We start from the raw sequence: 15,534 nt of genomic DNA, 5'->3' as shown, positions 1-15,534 counted from the left end.
GAGACTGTTTCTCTTGGCATGCCCGTGAGTGTTCTTTCTGTAGGCCTGTTAGTTTAACTTACTGTTGACTTAAAATGACTAGATATTGCCTAGCCTGAATCGTCCTGTTCCGAAGACTGTGGTAAGTTTGTCAGAAATAATTCTCACACAGGGAGGACTCTTTGCTGTCTGTGAATACTCCCTGCCTCAGTACCTGTTTCTAGGGTGTCAGACTCAGATGACTGTCATTTGTCAAGGTGCTCTGTGTCCAAAAATAAGGATTCTATGCTGTAGCCTGGCAGAAGCGACTGAGCATTGGCTTTTGGAAATGTCACCTTTAAAACAGCTGAGTGCAAAGTTAGAGAAGCTAAAGACATGCCTTCTGAAGTTGCATGTTTGTTTGCTCTCCTAGGAGTCTCACACAAAAATGTAAAGTATGCTATTAAAAAAAATTATGTCAAAAAAAAAATTATGTCATGACCTTTAATCAATGGAAAAGTTTTGCTTGGGGAGAAAAACATGTAAATAAGTTTTCTGTATCTCTTAAGGAACCGCATTGTGTTTAGTTCTACAGAATAAGTTTTTTTTGGTATTATATCCAGGTTTTTGTTGAATGAATTCATAGGCATATTTATGATGTTATACACACACTTTTGTTTTACTTTTATCACTTACACTTATTTCACATGAATCATGTCTGACATTGGGCACATATTTGTTATTTTCTTTAATTTTAATTTTGGACATAGTTCAAGCACTTGGTAGGAATAAAATAAATTCAAATGTAAATTGAAAAGTTAGTCTTTCATCCTCCTGCCCCACCTCCTCTTCCATTCCTCATGCATTTTTGTCATGGGGTTCCAGCCCTTCCCTTCTGTTGGACATTTGAGTTGTTTTCCATTGTTTACTACTATAAATAGAGACCATAATTAGAAACAACATTTCTAATCTGTTGAAATATTTGAAGAGTTCTATTTTTGCTAGATCTCTGAACCACTCCAGCTCTTTTGAGTATATTAGTAATCTCCATAACAGTCTATACAATAAAATTAGTTCAGTTATAAATTCTGCAAATTGTATTTCTACATTTCACATGTGTACTGCATAGTATTAATAAAATTAGATATTTAATTAAATTAAGGAAGGAGTAATTCACTTTTTATTTTAAAAAAGAAAATAGTTGGGCCAGGCATGATGGCTCATGCCTGCAATACTAGCTCTGTGGGAGGCTGAGGTGAGAGAATCCCTTGAGCTCAGGAGTTTGAGACCAGCCTGAGCAAGAGCAATACCTGTCTCTACTAAAAATACAAAAATTAGTTGGGCTTTGTGGTGGGTGCCTGTAGTCCCAGCAACTCAGGAGGTGGAGGTAGGAGGATCACTTGAACCCAAGAGTTTGAGGTTGCTGTGAACTAGGCTGATGCCGTGTACTCTAGCCTGGGCAACAGAGTGAGACTCTGTCTCAAATAAAAAACACATAAAAACAAAGTTGGGAAAATTCACAAGAGAAGGAATGAATATAAGTGACCAAATTATACTAAAAAAAATTTCAATTCTAGGCCTGGTGTGGTGGCTCACTCCTATAATCCTAGCACTCTGGGAGGCTAAGACAGGTAGATTGCTTGAGCACAGGAGTTCAAGACCAATCTGAGCAAGAGCAAGACCCCATCTCTAAAAACATAGCCATGCATTGTGGCAGGTGCCTGTAGTCCCAGGTACTTGGGAGACTGGGGCAAGAGGATCACTTGAGCCCAAGAGTTTGAGGTTGCTGTGAGCTATGATGCCATAGCACTCAACCAAGTGCAACAAAGTGAGACTGTGTCTCTAAAAAAAAGTTTCAATTTGTAGATATTTAATAAAGAAAACAACTTAAAAAGCAAAGAAGTGGCTTTTTTTTTTTTTTGCTTTTTAAGTTGGTAGATTTTAGAAGGTAATTCTCAGAGCCGGCACAGGTTCTATCAAATAGGCATTCTCCCATATGGCAAATTGACGTATGAATGTGTACAATTCTGTTGGGAAGCATTTTGGCAGGAAGGTAGTCTTAAAATAATTCAAAAAAATTTTTTTTTGCTGCAGAGTCTTGTTCTGTCTCAGGCTAGAGTGCAGTGGTGTCATTATAGATCACTGCAACCTCAAACTCCTGAGCTCAAGCAATCTTCCCACCTCGGCCTCCCAGAGTTCTAGAATTAGAGGCATGAGTTACCAGGCTCGGCCCTTATTAATTCTACTTTTGAGAACCTATCCTAAAGTAATGTAGAAGTACAGATAAAGCTTTGTGGTACATGTTATTAATTACAGAATTATTTATAATGATTGGAAAAAATTAGAAAACACTTTAAAATAAAGAGGAATGGTTTACTCAGGTAGTGGAATACTTTGCACATGACATTTAAAAATAATTGTAAATTATGTGAGGATACATTTTTTAAAGGCAGGATATAAAATTATATATTTTAATTATATTAAAACATCAAAAACAGGTAGAGAATAGATCTCAAAAGGGTGATATTTGTCTCTGTTCATGGGTGATTACTTTTTATGGGGGATTTCCTTTTCATATCTGTTTTTTTCCAAAATTTCTTCAATGAGCACATAATTAAAATGAATTAAATTAGCTTGATAAGACGATAGGGACAGTGGAGGTTAACTTGGCAATGCTTCCCAGATTTCCACAAAGCAAGTGCCCCACAGAAGAGAGTGGACATGTTTACTCTTTCCCCTTACCTCCTTCTGCTTGGTCTCCCTTGGTTTCTTTTGTGGCAGCTCAGGGTTGTCTGGGACACACTGAGAGATGCAGGCCATTGTATTGTGATGTCCTTAGTGGAGTGTTGGCCAGGAAACACAGGTCTTTGGGCAGGGTTGAGGTTAGTTTAGTAGAGCAACTTGAGTTTCACTTTGAAGCCTGTTGATTTGGTCAAAGGGTACTCTTGCCTTTCAGTGACCTAATTAAAATACTCCATTCCTGTGAAATAGTCTTCATTAGGCTTTATAAAAGGAAAATAACAGATGTTAATAGAAGCTCCTGCTTGTTCACTGTTGGTATTGGTTAGCAATGAGATTTTCCTGACTAGAAATTCTTCTCGAAGTTTGTTGCCAAAGGATTCTTTTAACTTTACTTATTCTACCAAAAGAGGCAAGACTTGCTTGGCAAGGAACAAGGATTAGTGTTATTAGAAGGTAGTCAAGAGTGATTAGGAGTCAGGGTGCTGTCCTGTTAGATTTGCTGGCTAATTCCAGCTCCACCATTTCCTGGCTGCATCACTTTGGGCAAGCCACTGGATGTTCTAGGCCTCAGTTTCCTTATCTATAGCATAGGGATTGAAACCGTCTCTACCTCACAGAATGAATGAGATAGTGAATGGTATGGGGGCATGTACTAAGTGCTCAGTAAATGGTGGTGCTGGTTGTTTCTCTTAATAATATTTTCTTTTTTTAGAAACCTCAAAATTGATAGGGTCTTCCTGAGCCTTCTGGGGAGGTCTGGGAAGTTATCTTCCTGGAGCCCAGCCTTGAAAGAATAGTGGAAAAGTGATGATGATCCCGAGGGCAGATGATCCTGTCTCTTCCATTTGAGGTTTTGTAGGGGAAAGCCCTGCCATTGAACACAGTGACAGAGAACTCATAAACCCAAAAGAGAAGCAGCCTGGGATAGAGTTTGTTGGGTCAACCCAGCTTCAAAGCTTGCTTATTCTAATTACCAGCTCTGTTGGGCAAATCCCTGCAGCCTCACGAGCCTCAGTTTAATCACAGACTATCTGCCCTTTAGAGTTGGTAGAGGAATGAGTAAGAAATACAAAGTGCTTGGCATGCTTCCTTCGCAGAATTCACTCGACTAGTTGCGCTGCTTATTATGCTTTTTATGGTGTAACTACGGATTAAGATCAAGAGGGTGGGTGGCACAGTGTGATACAGTCATAGAGTGTGGGGTCTGGAGTGAGACTCTGAGTTTAAATACCATTGCTACCATTCACTAGCTTTAGGACTCTGGGCAAATAACTTCTCCATCCTTCAGCTTCCTCATCTGTAGAGTGGGGATAATAATAGTATCCCTTTCATAGAATTATTGAAGGGACTAAATGACTTAATACATGTAAAGTGCTTGCAGTCTTGGTGAGAGCAGAATAGCTCTGAGAGAGCCTGTCCTGTTAAAAGAGCACACTTGGCAAAGAATCTAACACATCAGCCCTGCCCCAGCATCACCTCCTCCTCCTGGGCAGTCTCACTTGTTGCCTCAGATCCTGGTGCAACTTCCTCTTCTGAAAGTCCTGTGGGATCTTGGGTCCTTTTGATCACATTCCAGTCTGTCCCGTTGCCTATCCTTGTACAGGTCACTGTCTGTGACCCAGTCTCTGTCTGTTCATTTCACTTGCAGTCCATATTGTGAACCAGTCCCTGCGGCCCCATCTCATTATATTTCTTCTCTATCCTATAGGTCTGCCACCCACCTAGGCCCAGATCACTTGAAGGTGTGGTCCCTGGAGGCCAAGAGTTACCCCAGGTCTTGCTGAGGCTTGTTTGGCCTCCACCCCAACACAAACACAAAGTTGGAAAATATATTCAAAGCTAGATTGGGTAAATAATACAATTCTGGGATACTACTATAGCTAGCATACATAACACATTTGACTGGTTTACTTTAATATTTCTATAAGGCCAAGGAACCAAGCCTTGTTCGGAAAACCTAATGTCTGAGCATCTGGGCTGCATCTTCCCATAAAACTCATAGTCCTTTTGGCACAATTTCTACTATTTAGGCCTGTGGCTTTCTGGATCCTTGAGTGTGGCCGTTTGACAGAATCTAAATTTTACAAAAAGAATTGTTTTGATAAACAAATTTGTATTGTGAAGTTTGGATATGGTCAAGGGGCCGCAGTTGGGAATCTGGAGGGCCATGTGTGGCCTTAAGGCCCCAGGTTCCCCACCCCTGCCTAGCTCTGGCCATATGATGCTGCCATTTCAGGTATTGTTTCAGATGTCCTCTCTGTACCTGTAGGTAGATGTTTTTGGATGGTGTGCAAGCGACACTCTCCATAATCTGACCTCTACCTATTTGTTGACTTTTCAGATTGTAACTTGTTTTTGAAGTATAAAATATATCCAGAAAAAGGTACAAGCCACTAGTGTATAGGTAAATGAATTTCACAAAATGTCAAGTAACTAGCGCCCAGATTAAGAAATAGAATGATGGGCGGCGCTATTTTAAAGAGCTATTGTCAGTGGCCTAAGGACTCCAAGGTTCCATAAGCAAAGTAAAGTATTTTTAAACAAGGTGGAACAATCTCAAATGTCACAGCCTGTAGGGTTTTCTTCATCACTCTCTTGTTTCAAGTTGTTTTACTTCCACAGAGGAGTGATAGAATGGCCATGATGAAGAAAAAGAGGAGAGTTGGGTATGGCTGGACAGCTGATGGTTAAGAGGGAGCCGGAAGAGGGTGGGAGGCTCCAGCCTTGCCCTGGTGTATCCCAGCAAGTTCATGGGTGTGTTCCAGAATGAAAAGAAGTGGTTCAATCTTTTTTTTTTTTTTTGTAGAGACAGAGTCTCACTTTATGGCCCTCGGTAGAGTGCCATGGCATCACACAGCTCATAGCAACCTCCAACTCCTGGGCTTAAGCAATTCTCTTGCCTCAGCCTCCCGAGTAGCTGGGACTACAGGCCCCTGCCACAACGCCCGGCTATTTTTTGGTTGCAGTTCAGCTAGGGCTGGGTTTGAACCCGCCACCCTCGGTATATGGGGCCGGCGCCTTACTGACTGAGCCATAGGCGCCACCCAGAAGTGGTTCAATCTTACAAGCAAACGTGGATCAGAATACAGATGGAAAAGCCTCTGAACCCAAAATTGGTGTCCCTGCTTATTTAATGATCAGAGAATTAGGTGGCGCCTGTGGCTCAGTGGGTAGGGCGCCGGCCCCTTATACTGAGGGTGGCCGGTTCAAACCTGGCCCTGGCCAAGCTGCAATAAAAAAGTAGCTGGGCGCTGTGGCAGGTGCCTGTAGTCCAAGCTACTCGGGAGGCTGAGGCACTCTACCAAGGATGATAAAGTGAGACTCTGTCTTGACAAAAAAAAAAAGTAGAATGGTACCAGCATCCGCAGAGCTCCTTTTGTGTCTTCTTCCAGTCACTGCTGCTCTTGCCTGGTTTCCTTGGATTTCCAGGCCCTACCTAGCCCATCAGGTATCAGCTGCCCCGATGGGCTATGTCTACTTGCATTGTACTTTCCTCCTGGTTTTATAATTGTTTACTGAGAGCTCCCTGAGGACAGAGACTGTCTGAGTCACCAGTCTCCTTGGCACCCAGTACCTGGTTGGCATAGAACATGCTTCAGAAATGCTTGCTTATTAATAGCACTGTTGGTCTAAAATATTTGAAGTCACCTTTATCTTTCCTTTATCTTCTCTGACCTTGCCCCAAGCTCATACTAATTCCTCATCTGCCTTCCTAAACCATTCTTTGTGGCCTGTCTAGCTTTCTCAGAATATGTTAGCCTTTTCTGAGTCTCTTGTATGCTTCCATGCTCCCCCTCACTTTTGCTCACGGCTGTGCTTGTGCGCCATCTACACCTGTCCCACATCCCACACCCCACACCCTGACACCCCCCACACTGGCCTGCTGAGTGTGGGAGTTCTTCGTGGCACCGTATTTCTGCTTGCAAATTTCAGGCTGCAGCCATCCAGTGATTTACTCCACAGAGAGTGTTCTCTGTGCCCACCCCCTGCCACAGTCCTCAGTTGCTATTCTGCAGGCTCTGTTTTAGTCAAGAGTCAGATTGAGTTTGTCCTTTGCCTATATTATATTATCCTATGTTTTATACTTCATGAATTTTTCTTCTTCAAGAACATTGGTTTCCTTTAATATATTTGCTTTTTTTTTTTTGGAGACAGGTTTCTCTCTGTTACCCAGGCTAGAAGACAGTGGGGCCATCATAGCTCACTGCAGCCTTCAACTCTTTGGCTTGAGTGATTCTCCCACCTCAGCCTCTTGAATAGCTGGGACTACAGGCACGGGCCACTATGCCTACCTATTTTATTTTTTTTCAGAGACAGAGGCCTTACTATGTTGCTCAGGCTGATCTTAAGAACTCCTAGCCTCAAGTGATTCTCCCACCTCTGCCTCCCAAAGCTCTGGAATTACAGACATGAATCATTACACCTGGCAATATGCTTGCATTTCTATTTTTCAAATTTTTAAATTCTTTTTTGAGATAAGTCTCACTCTGTTGCCCCAGGCTAGAGTGCCATGGCTAGCTAGCTCATAGCAAACTCAAACTTTTGGGTTCAAGTGATCCTCTTGCCTCAGCCTCCTGAGTAGTTGGGACTACAGGCACCCACGACACCGTCCAGCTAAATTTTTCTATTTTTTAGTAGAGATGGGGTCTTGCTCTTGCTCAGGCTGGTCTTGAACTCCTGGGTGATCCACCTGCCTTGGCCTTCCAGAGTGTTAGGATTATGGGCGCGAGCCACTGTGCCTGGCCTATCCTTGCATTTTTAAAAAGGATTTCATATGTATCACTGAATCATATCCATTCACTCATTTATTCATCCATCCACCCATGAGATCTGTGCCAGGCACTGTGCTAAGTGCTGGAGAGTCCAAGTTCAGAGAAGTTTACTGCCCTTCAGAAACTCACAAACAAATGGAGAGAGAGAAGGAGAAACATTATCAAATTATAATAAGATAGTACCAGTATTGGATGAGATAAGGCTTATTAACACATGGATTAAGAGAAGGGGCACCAGAGTCAGCTATGTGGTTTTGGTTACATTATTTAAGCTTTCTGTTTCTGCACCTTGGTGTCTTCAGCTGTAAAATGGATAGAATGTGTGATTTCTTTTTCTCATTAAGAAAAAAATAAAGAGAAAAATAGAAGCTTTCACAAGGTTGTTGCAGGCCCGTTCTTGATGAAGAGGATACAGTATAGTGCTTGGCACCTAGAAAGTGATCTATAAATGTTATCTGTGATCATTTTTGTTTTCACCTTTGCTTGGGCTCATAGAGAAAGTAACCTTTCAACAGTCCATTAAAGAGGGGTAGGGAGGGATGGTTTAGGCAGAGGGAAGAGCCTGAGAACAGACACAGAGAAATGAAAGGGCATGATTTTTTCAGAAATTGGGAGTGATCCAGTGTAGCTGGGACAGGATTTGTGTAGAAGAGTGGTGAGAGGTGAACTTAGAGAAACAAGATCGCAAGGGTGAAAGGTTTTATTTGCTGTTGGGAGTTTGGACTTAACCCAATAGATGAAAGGGAACCATCAGCAGTCTTTAAAGATGGGCTTGTCACAGTCTCTACTGTGTTTTAGACGAGATTGGGCGTGTTTAGGGTGGTATGACTGTAGACTCTACTGTGCTTTGGAAGGATCCTTTGGTGCTCATGTGGAAGATGGATTGGATGGATGGGGGTTGGGGAGACCCTTAAGAAGGAGAAGGAGGAGACTGCTACAACTCCTGGTGAGAGATGAAGAGAGCAAGAACTGGAGTGGTGTATGCCCTGAGGTGGATCAGCAGGGCTTGGTGGAAGGGAGGAATGAGGAGCCAGGGGGATACTTGCCTGCATGTTGATGTCCCTCACTCACGAGAATAGCAGGAGGAACAGAATTCTTCTTCCTAAAGATTTCATACAAAGGGGTGGGTGAGATGGGTCACACCTTTATTCCAGCACTGAGGGAGGCCAAGGCAGGAGGATCCCTTGAGGCCAGGAGCTCAAGATCAACCTGAGCAAGAGTAAGACCCTGTCTACCAAAAAGAGAAAAATTAGCCAGGTGTTATGGTGCATACCTATAGTCTTAGCTACTTGGGAGGCTGAGACAGGAGGAGCTTTTGAGCCCAGGAGTTTGAGGTTGCTGTGAGCTAGGCTGGCACCATGGCACTCTAGCCTGGGCTAGAGTGAGATTCTCTCAGAAAAAAAAAAATTCATCTAAGGCAGGAATACTGCCTCATCTTGATTCTAGAATATGTATTCTAAAACTCAAAAGTCCGTTCTACTAGGCTCTTCTTCTCTCTTGGGTCTTCTAAACAGTTAGCTGTTCCAGACAAACAGTTATTGATCTCAGGCAATTAGAGCAAGAGGGGACTGTGTCTCCTGGGAGAGAAAAAGTGAAAGTCATGTGTTTGTTTTCACCACATTTGTAAGAATAGATGGAGTTGGAGCATTAGCCTTCCTTCTCTGGTAACAGACACGTAGCCCTCTTCTCTCCCTGCCCCCCAAATCGGTAGAGAACCGTGTTAAATTAAAAAGTTCTTTATAAGCAAGATGTAGTGGTGTATACCTGTAGTCCCAGCTGCTTGGGAGACAGAGGCAGGAGGATTGCTTGAGATTAGGGGTTAGAGGCTGCAGTGAGCTGTGATCATATCACTTTATTACAGCGTGGGTGATAGAGTGAGACTATCTCTTAAAAAATTTTTTAAAAAAGTTTCATTTCAGTTTTTTTCTTAACAAGTTTCTGATAAAATGTCATTCATATTTTTAGCTGAGACAGGGAATCCATTTGGAGCCCACTCTAGCCGTTGGGCTCCAAACAGCACCTTTCCCACTGTAGCCATCAGGAGTGTGTGAGCCTCGCTGGCGTCATGGCTTAGCTGGGCATGATCCTGTCTCTGCTTAATCATATTTATGAGTACCCTGGATTCAGTACTTCATGCCTGGCACTATCCACCCCATAGAATTCTGTCCTTTGTCTTTTATTTCCAGCTTCCTCCTTTCTCTGCTTTCCTTCCACTTTCTATCAGCCAGGATTGTTCTAGATGGTGAGTTTCCTTGGTTTGAAGGATGGAGCACACAAAGTTCTTTCTCTGTTCCCTCTTCTGGAAAGTCATCCCATTTCTAACCCTCCTTTTTCTAAGGTGACTTTTTTTTTTTTTTTTGAGACAGAGTCTCACTACATCGCCCTTGGTAGAGCTGTGGTGTCACAGCTCACAGCAACCTTAAACTCTTGGTCTTAAGCAATTCTCTTGCCTCAGCCTCCCAAGTAGCTGGTTTACCCTCCCAGAAGGGTAAACCTCCCTGGACTAACCTTCACTTAGTAAATAACTTTCCATGTCATTGCAAATTCTTTTATAGCATCGTGTTTAATGATTCCATAGTAGTCCATTTTTTTTTTTTTTTTTTTTGTGGTTTTTGGCCGGGGCTGGGTTTGAACCCGCCACCTCCGGCATATGGGATCGGCGCCCTACTCCTTGAGCCACAGGCGCCACCCAAGTAGTCCATTTTTATGAGGGAAATGGGGACATGATTATAATTAATATGGCTTGAAAAAAGTAATACACTTAGCCCGCCACACACCCAGCTATTTTTGTAGCAGGCCTGGGCCGGGTTCGAACCTGCCAGTTCCCGTGCATGTGTCTGGCGCCCTCGCCACTGAGCTACAGGTGCCGAGCCCCAAGGTGACTCTTAAATGTTTCAAGTACATGGACTACTTTAGTGGTCAAGGGATGCTATCGGTCATTTCCTCCTGTTTGTCTCTGGACCTAGGTTGGGAGAAGGGTAAATCACCCTGGACTAAAAGGAGTGACTAGTTCCTGATTTTCTGAAACACCATTGAGAGGATGCCTGTTATTTTCAGTTAACCCCACACTAATGAGAGTGACCATAGGTATTGTCATTTTATGAAACATTATATGACACCTGTAGTCCCAGCGTTGTACCTTATTTCTGGGGCCACATAGAAATCCCTGTCTTAAACCATCTGAAAGGAAATTGCTTTTTTTAAAAAATTATTATTATTATTATTATTATTATTATTTTGAGACAGAATCTTACTCTATTGCCCCTGGCTAGTGTGCCATGGCATTGTAGCTCTTAGCAACCTCAAACTCTTGGGCTCAAGCGATCCTCTCGCCTCAGCCTCCCAAGTAGCTGGGACTACAGGCGCTGGGACTACAGGCGCCTGCCACAACACCTGGCCAGTTTTTCTATATTTAGTAGAGAGAGTATCTTGCTCTTGCTCACTCTGGTCTCGAATTTCTGAACTCAAGCAATCTACCTGCCTTGGCCTTCCAGAGTACTAGGATTATAGGCTCAGGCCACCACCTGGCTGGGGAATAGCTTTTTTAAAAAATAATCATTTTTTTCTCAATGACAAAAACAAAGTATGTTTAGTTTAGAAAATTTAGGGGCAAAAGAGAAGCAAAAACATAAGTCATGCATAATCCCCACTATCCAGAGGCAACCATTGTGAATTTTGTGGGCTACGCTTTTAGTCTTTTTTTTTTTTTTTGAGACAGAGTCTCATTAGAGACTACTCTGTTAGTAGAGTGCTGTAGTGTCCCAGCTCACAGCAAACTCAAACTCTTGGGCTTATGTGATTCTCTTGCCTCAGCCTCCCAAGTAGCAGGGACTACAGGCACCCGCCACAGCGCCCAGTTTATTTTTTGTTGTTGTTGCAGTTGTTTAGTTGGCTAGGGCTGGATGCGAACCCCCCCACCCTAGGTGTATGTGGCTGGCGCCGTAATCATTGTGCTATGGATGCTGAGCCTGCTTTTAGTCTTTTAAAAAATGTTTGTATATATTTTTAAAAAGGAGATTATAATATATATATCTTCTATAACCTTCACTTAGTAAACAACTTTCCATGTCATTGCAAATTCTTTCATAGCATCATGTTTAATGATTCCATAGTAGTCCATTTTTATGAGGGAAAGGGGGACATGATTAGTAAAATTAATATGGCTTGAAAAAAGTAATACACACATGACCTAAAGATTACACATAAGGAATGGATGTTGTGAAGAGTGATGGGTGTTAACAACATTCAAAGAGATAAGTTTCACGGCTCTGAATGTCAGAATAACTGTAGGCTTAATATATTGGTACATTAAATAGGATATGGATATTAATAGACTTGATCCTTTTATACTAGAGGGATCAAGTCTATTAACATCCCTGGGCTAGAGTTTTGTAAAATCTGTAAATTTTACAGGAGATATGCCTGTAGTGTCTCAGGTTGCCACAGGTAAATGATTTTTTACCTTCTTGATTTCCTTTTATTGAGAATCAAGCCAAGCATCGCTCACTCTGTGTAAAAGGCACACACCCTGTTTATCAGGAGGCAATTGTAGGTGATTATGTGAACGGTTATGGAAAATTTCGTGTTGATAGAGACTCGCTGAGTCTAATCCTGATTGATGAGGCTGGATTATTCCATACGTTTATTTCTTTTTACAGGCAGTGCTTTCCTCAGTGCTATTTTTCTTGCCTTAGCAACATACCAGTCTCTGTACCCTCTCACCTTGTTTGTCCCAGGACTCCTTTATCTCCTCCAGGTAAGCACTTGCTGGTCAGAAGCCAGCACCTAAATGACATTTATTACATGGCCTGGTCCCTGCTTGGGGGAAGGGCATGGGTCAATGAAGACAATGGGACTACTTGCTTCTACTTGAAAATGCACACCCAAAGAAACTTCATTAACTTTTGGCCAGGTGTGGTGACTTACACCTCGCACTCTGAGAGGACGAGGTGGTGGGGGAATCTCTTGAGCTCAAGAGTTGGAGACAAGCCTGAGCAAGAGCGAGACCTTGTCCCTACTAAAAATAGAAAAATTAGCCCGGTGTTGTGATGGGTGCCTGTAGTCCTAGCTACTTAGGAGGCTGAGGCAGGAGGATTGCTTGAATCCAGGAGTCTGAGGTTGTTGTAAGCTAAGCTGATGCCATGGCACTCTAGTCTAGGCAACAGAATGAGATCCTGTCTCAAAAAAGAAAAGAAAGAAATTTGACTAACTTTAAGAAAAGTTAGAACCTAATAGTCATTAAGTTCTAACTATAAGCTGGGTGTGGTTGCTCACCCCTGTAATCCTAGCACTCTGGGAGGCCAAGGCAGATGGGTTGCTTGAGTTCAGGAATTTGAGACCAGCCTGAGCAACAGCAAGACTCCCACCAATACTGAAAGAAAAATTAGCTGGGTATTGTGGTAGGCCCTTGTAGTCCCAGCTACTTGGGAAGCTGAGGCATGAGGATCACTTGAGCCCAAGAGTTTGAGGTTTCTGTGAGCTATGATTACACCAGGGCATTAAATCCCAGGGCAACAGAGTGAGACTCTGTCTCCAAAAAACAAACAAAAAAGTTCTAACTATAGTAGTGCCCCACCCCGTATCCCACAAAGGGGATATGATATGTTCTAAGACCCCTAGAGGATGCCTGAAACCTTATATACTACCAGATCCTATGTATACTATGTTTTGGTCCATTTGAGACAACTACTAAGGTGACTAACAGGTAGGGACATGGTGGGTAAAGGGTGATTCACATCCCAAGTGGGACAGAACAGGACAGCATGAGGTATCATTACTCAGAAAGGCATGCATTTAAAACTTATGAATTGCTTATTTTTTGAATTTTCCATTTAATATTTCAGACCATGGTTGACAATGGGTAATTAAAATAGTGAGAAGCCAAACCTCAGATGGGGGGGTGGGGGGCAACCTTGTGATTTGCATATAATTGTAAATGTATAAGTGCATTTTACTTTATATGCTATTTGTGTTTACGATGATCTACCAGTTATCAGGCATTTTTCTTTTTTCAGTATTAATATATAGACCTGTAAGCTCATTTCTCTTTTTTTTTTTTTCAAAGCAGAGTTGGAATAGATTTTTCTTTTCTTTTCTTTTTTCTTTTTTTTTTTTGCAGTTTTTGGCAGGAGATGGGTTTGAGCCCACCACCTCCAGCATATGGGGCCAGCGCCCTACCCCTTTGAGCCACAGGTGCCTCCTTAATTTTTCCTTATTGTAACACTCACCCTGTAGGATTCTTAGGGGACTTAAATGTAGTATACCTGATGCAATGCTTGGAATATAGTGGCTGATCAATAAATATCAATTACAAAATACTGATCACATTTCCCGGGAACATACTATATACATCAGGCACTATACTAGCATTTTCTAGGCATCATCTCATTTCAGCCTCATAAGAGCTTTGTGTTGTGGAGTGGGTGTGGTGGCTCATGCCTATAATTCTAGAATTCTGGGAAGCAGAGGTGGGAGAGCCCTTGAGCTTAGGAGTTCAAGACCAGCCCGAGCAAGCGTGAGACCCTGTCTCTACTAAAAATAGAAAAGCCGGGTATTGTGGCAGGTGCCTGTGATCTCAGTTATTTGGGAAGCTGAGGCAGGAGGATCGCTTGAACACAGGAGTTTGAGGTTGCTGTGAACTAGGCTGATGCCAGGGCTGTCTAACCTGGGCAACAGAGTAAGACTCTATCTCCAGAAAAACCAAACCAAACAAAAGAACCTTATGGTGTGGAATAGGTCATATTATTGGCCATATATTAATCTAGTTTAATTAGTCTTATAAGACACAAGAATTGAAACTGGACTGTTGGGAGATTAAGTCACTTAAGGTCATATGACCAGTAAGTGAGGGGAGAAATGACTAAGCTTGGCAACATCTATGTGTGGGGAGTAGGAATAGGGGGAGTTTGAGATGAACTTCAGGATCCCATTTATGTGGAAATTAAAATGCCAGACCATACTATATTAAAAGTTTTTATGTCAGTATGTAAGTATGTAAAATGGCCTGAAGGGCATTAGAAATCAGTCCATTTCCATCCAGGAAACAAGCTCACTTGTTTGAATATGAAGGAGGGAACAGAAGATGAAATTATTCTTTAAGGCTGAGTTCTTGCCAGACTCATAGGTGGACCCTTAGGCTTGAGTTTCGCAGAGATCCACAGGTTACAAGGAAAGAAGCTAGAACTAATGGACAGGGGGAATGAGAATCTCAGTAGAAGACAGTTCTGTGACAGTGGGATGTCCCAAGTTAGGTGAGTTCCCTGTGAATCACAGTGTTTAGTTCAGAAGCTAAGCTGAGTGACACTTGTTGGGGAGCCCTAGCAAAGCTGTAAGCATCAGCATAGGTGGCTAGACCTGATGGTCTTAAATATCCCTTCTACTTTCGAATCAAAATGGATTTCATAAACACGAATAAGTGACACCTTTGCTTTTGACATTCTGTTTTTCTCAGAATTTTTCGAGCCTTCCTAGGTGTAAACTTCCCTCTAGAAAAGTCGTATAATGTGGTACATCAGAGCAGAGCTTGCCTGGGACATCTTGTTAAGGCAGAAAGCAAAGTATTCCTCAAAGATTAATGAAACCAAATAAAAAAAAAAAAACCCAAACACTGAAACCAGCTGAAAAGGGGTTCATCCTTGCCAAATTTGAGATATATTTTGAGTATCAAAAGAATGATGATGAAGTGCAGTGGCTCTTACCTGTAATCCCAGCACTCTGGGAGGCCGAGGCCAGTGGATCCCCTGAGCTCATGAGTTCAAGACCAGCCTGAGCAAGAGCATGAGTTCAAGACCAGCCTGTTTTTACATATAGCTGGGTGTGCGGGGAGTTGCCAGTAATCCCAGCTACTCGGGAGGCTTAGGCAAGAGAATCCACTTGAGCCCAAGAGTTTGAGGTTGCTGTGAGCTGTGACGCCACAGCACTCTACTGAGGGTGACAGATTGAGACTCTGTCTCAAAAAAAAAAAAATTTGCTGTGGTTGTTAGTATTCAAATGTTCATACAAATGACACGATCACCAGTCTATGTGAGGAGATGAGGGGGAAAGAAAATAATTTATTTTTTAG

The 15,534-nt window shown here is 42.4% G+C and overlaps 1 protein-coding gene across 3 annotated transcripts in view; it reads left to right on the top strand.

Annotated features, from left to right (window-relative positions):
- PIGU (phosphatidylinositol glycan anchor biosynthesis class U) overlaps positions 1 to 15,534 on the top strand; it is a 100,766-nt gene that overhangs the window by 36,763 nt on the left and 48,469 nt on the right. For all 3 annotated transcript variants that reach the window (XM_053574389.1, XM_053574388.1, XM_053574390.1), the window contains exon 7: positions 12,131 to 12,228. In XM_053574389.1, the coding sequence (XP_053430364.1) occupies positions 12,131 to 12,228 (98 nt within the window). The remainder of the gene's footprint in view (positions 1 to 12,130; positions 12,229 to 15,534) is intronic.

This window comes from Nycticebus coucang, chromosome 21 (genome assembly GCF_027406575.1).
Source record: "Nycticebus coucang isolate mNycCou1 chromosome 21, mNycCou1.pri, whole genome shotgun sequence".
NCBI classification, from domain to species: domain Eukaryota; kingdom Metazoa; phylum Chordata; class Mammalia; order Primates; family Lorisidae; genus Nycticebus; species Nycticebus coucang.
Note: the sequence above shows the minus strand (reverse complement) of the source record. Positions and strands in the feature narration are given on the sequence as shown.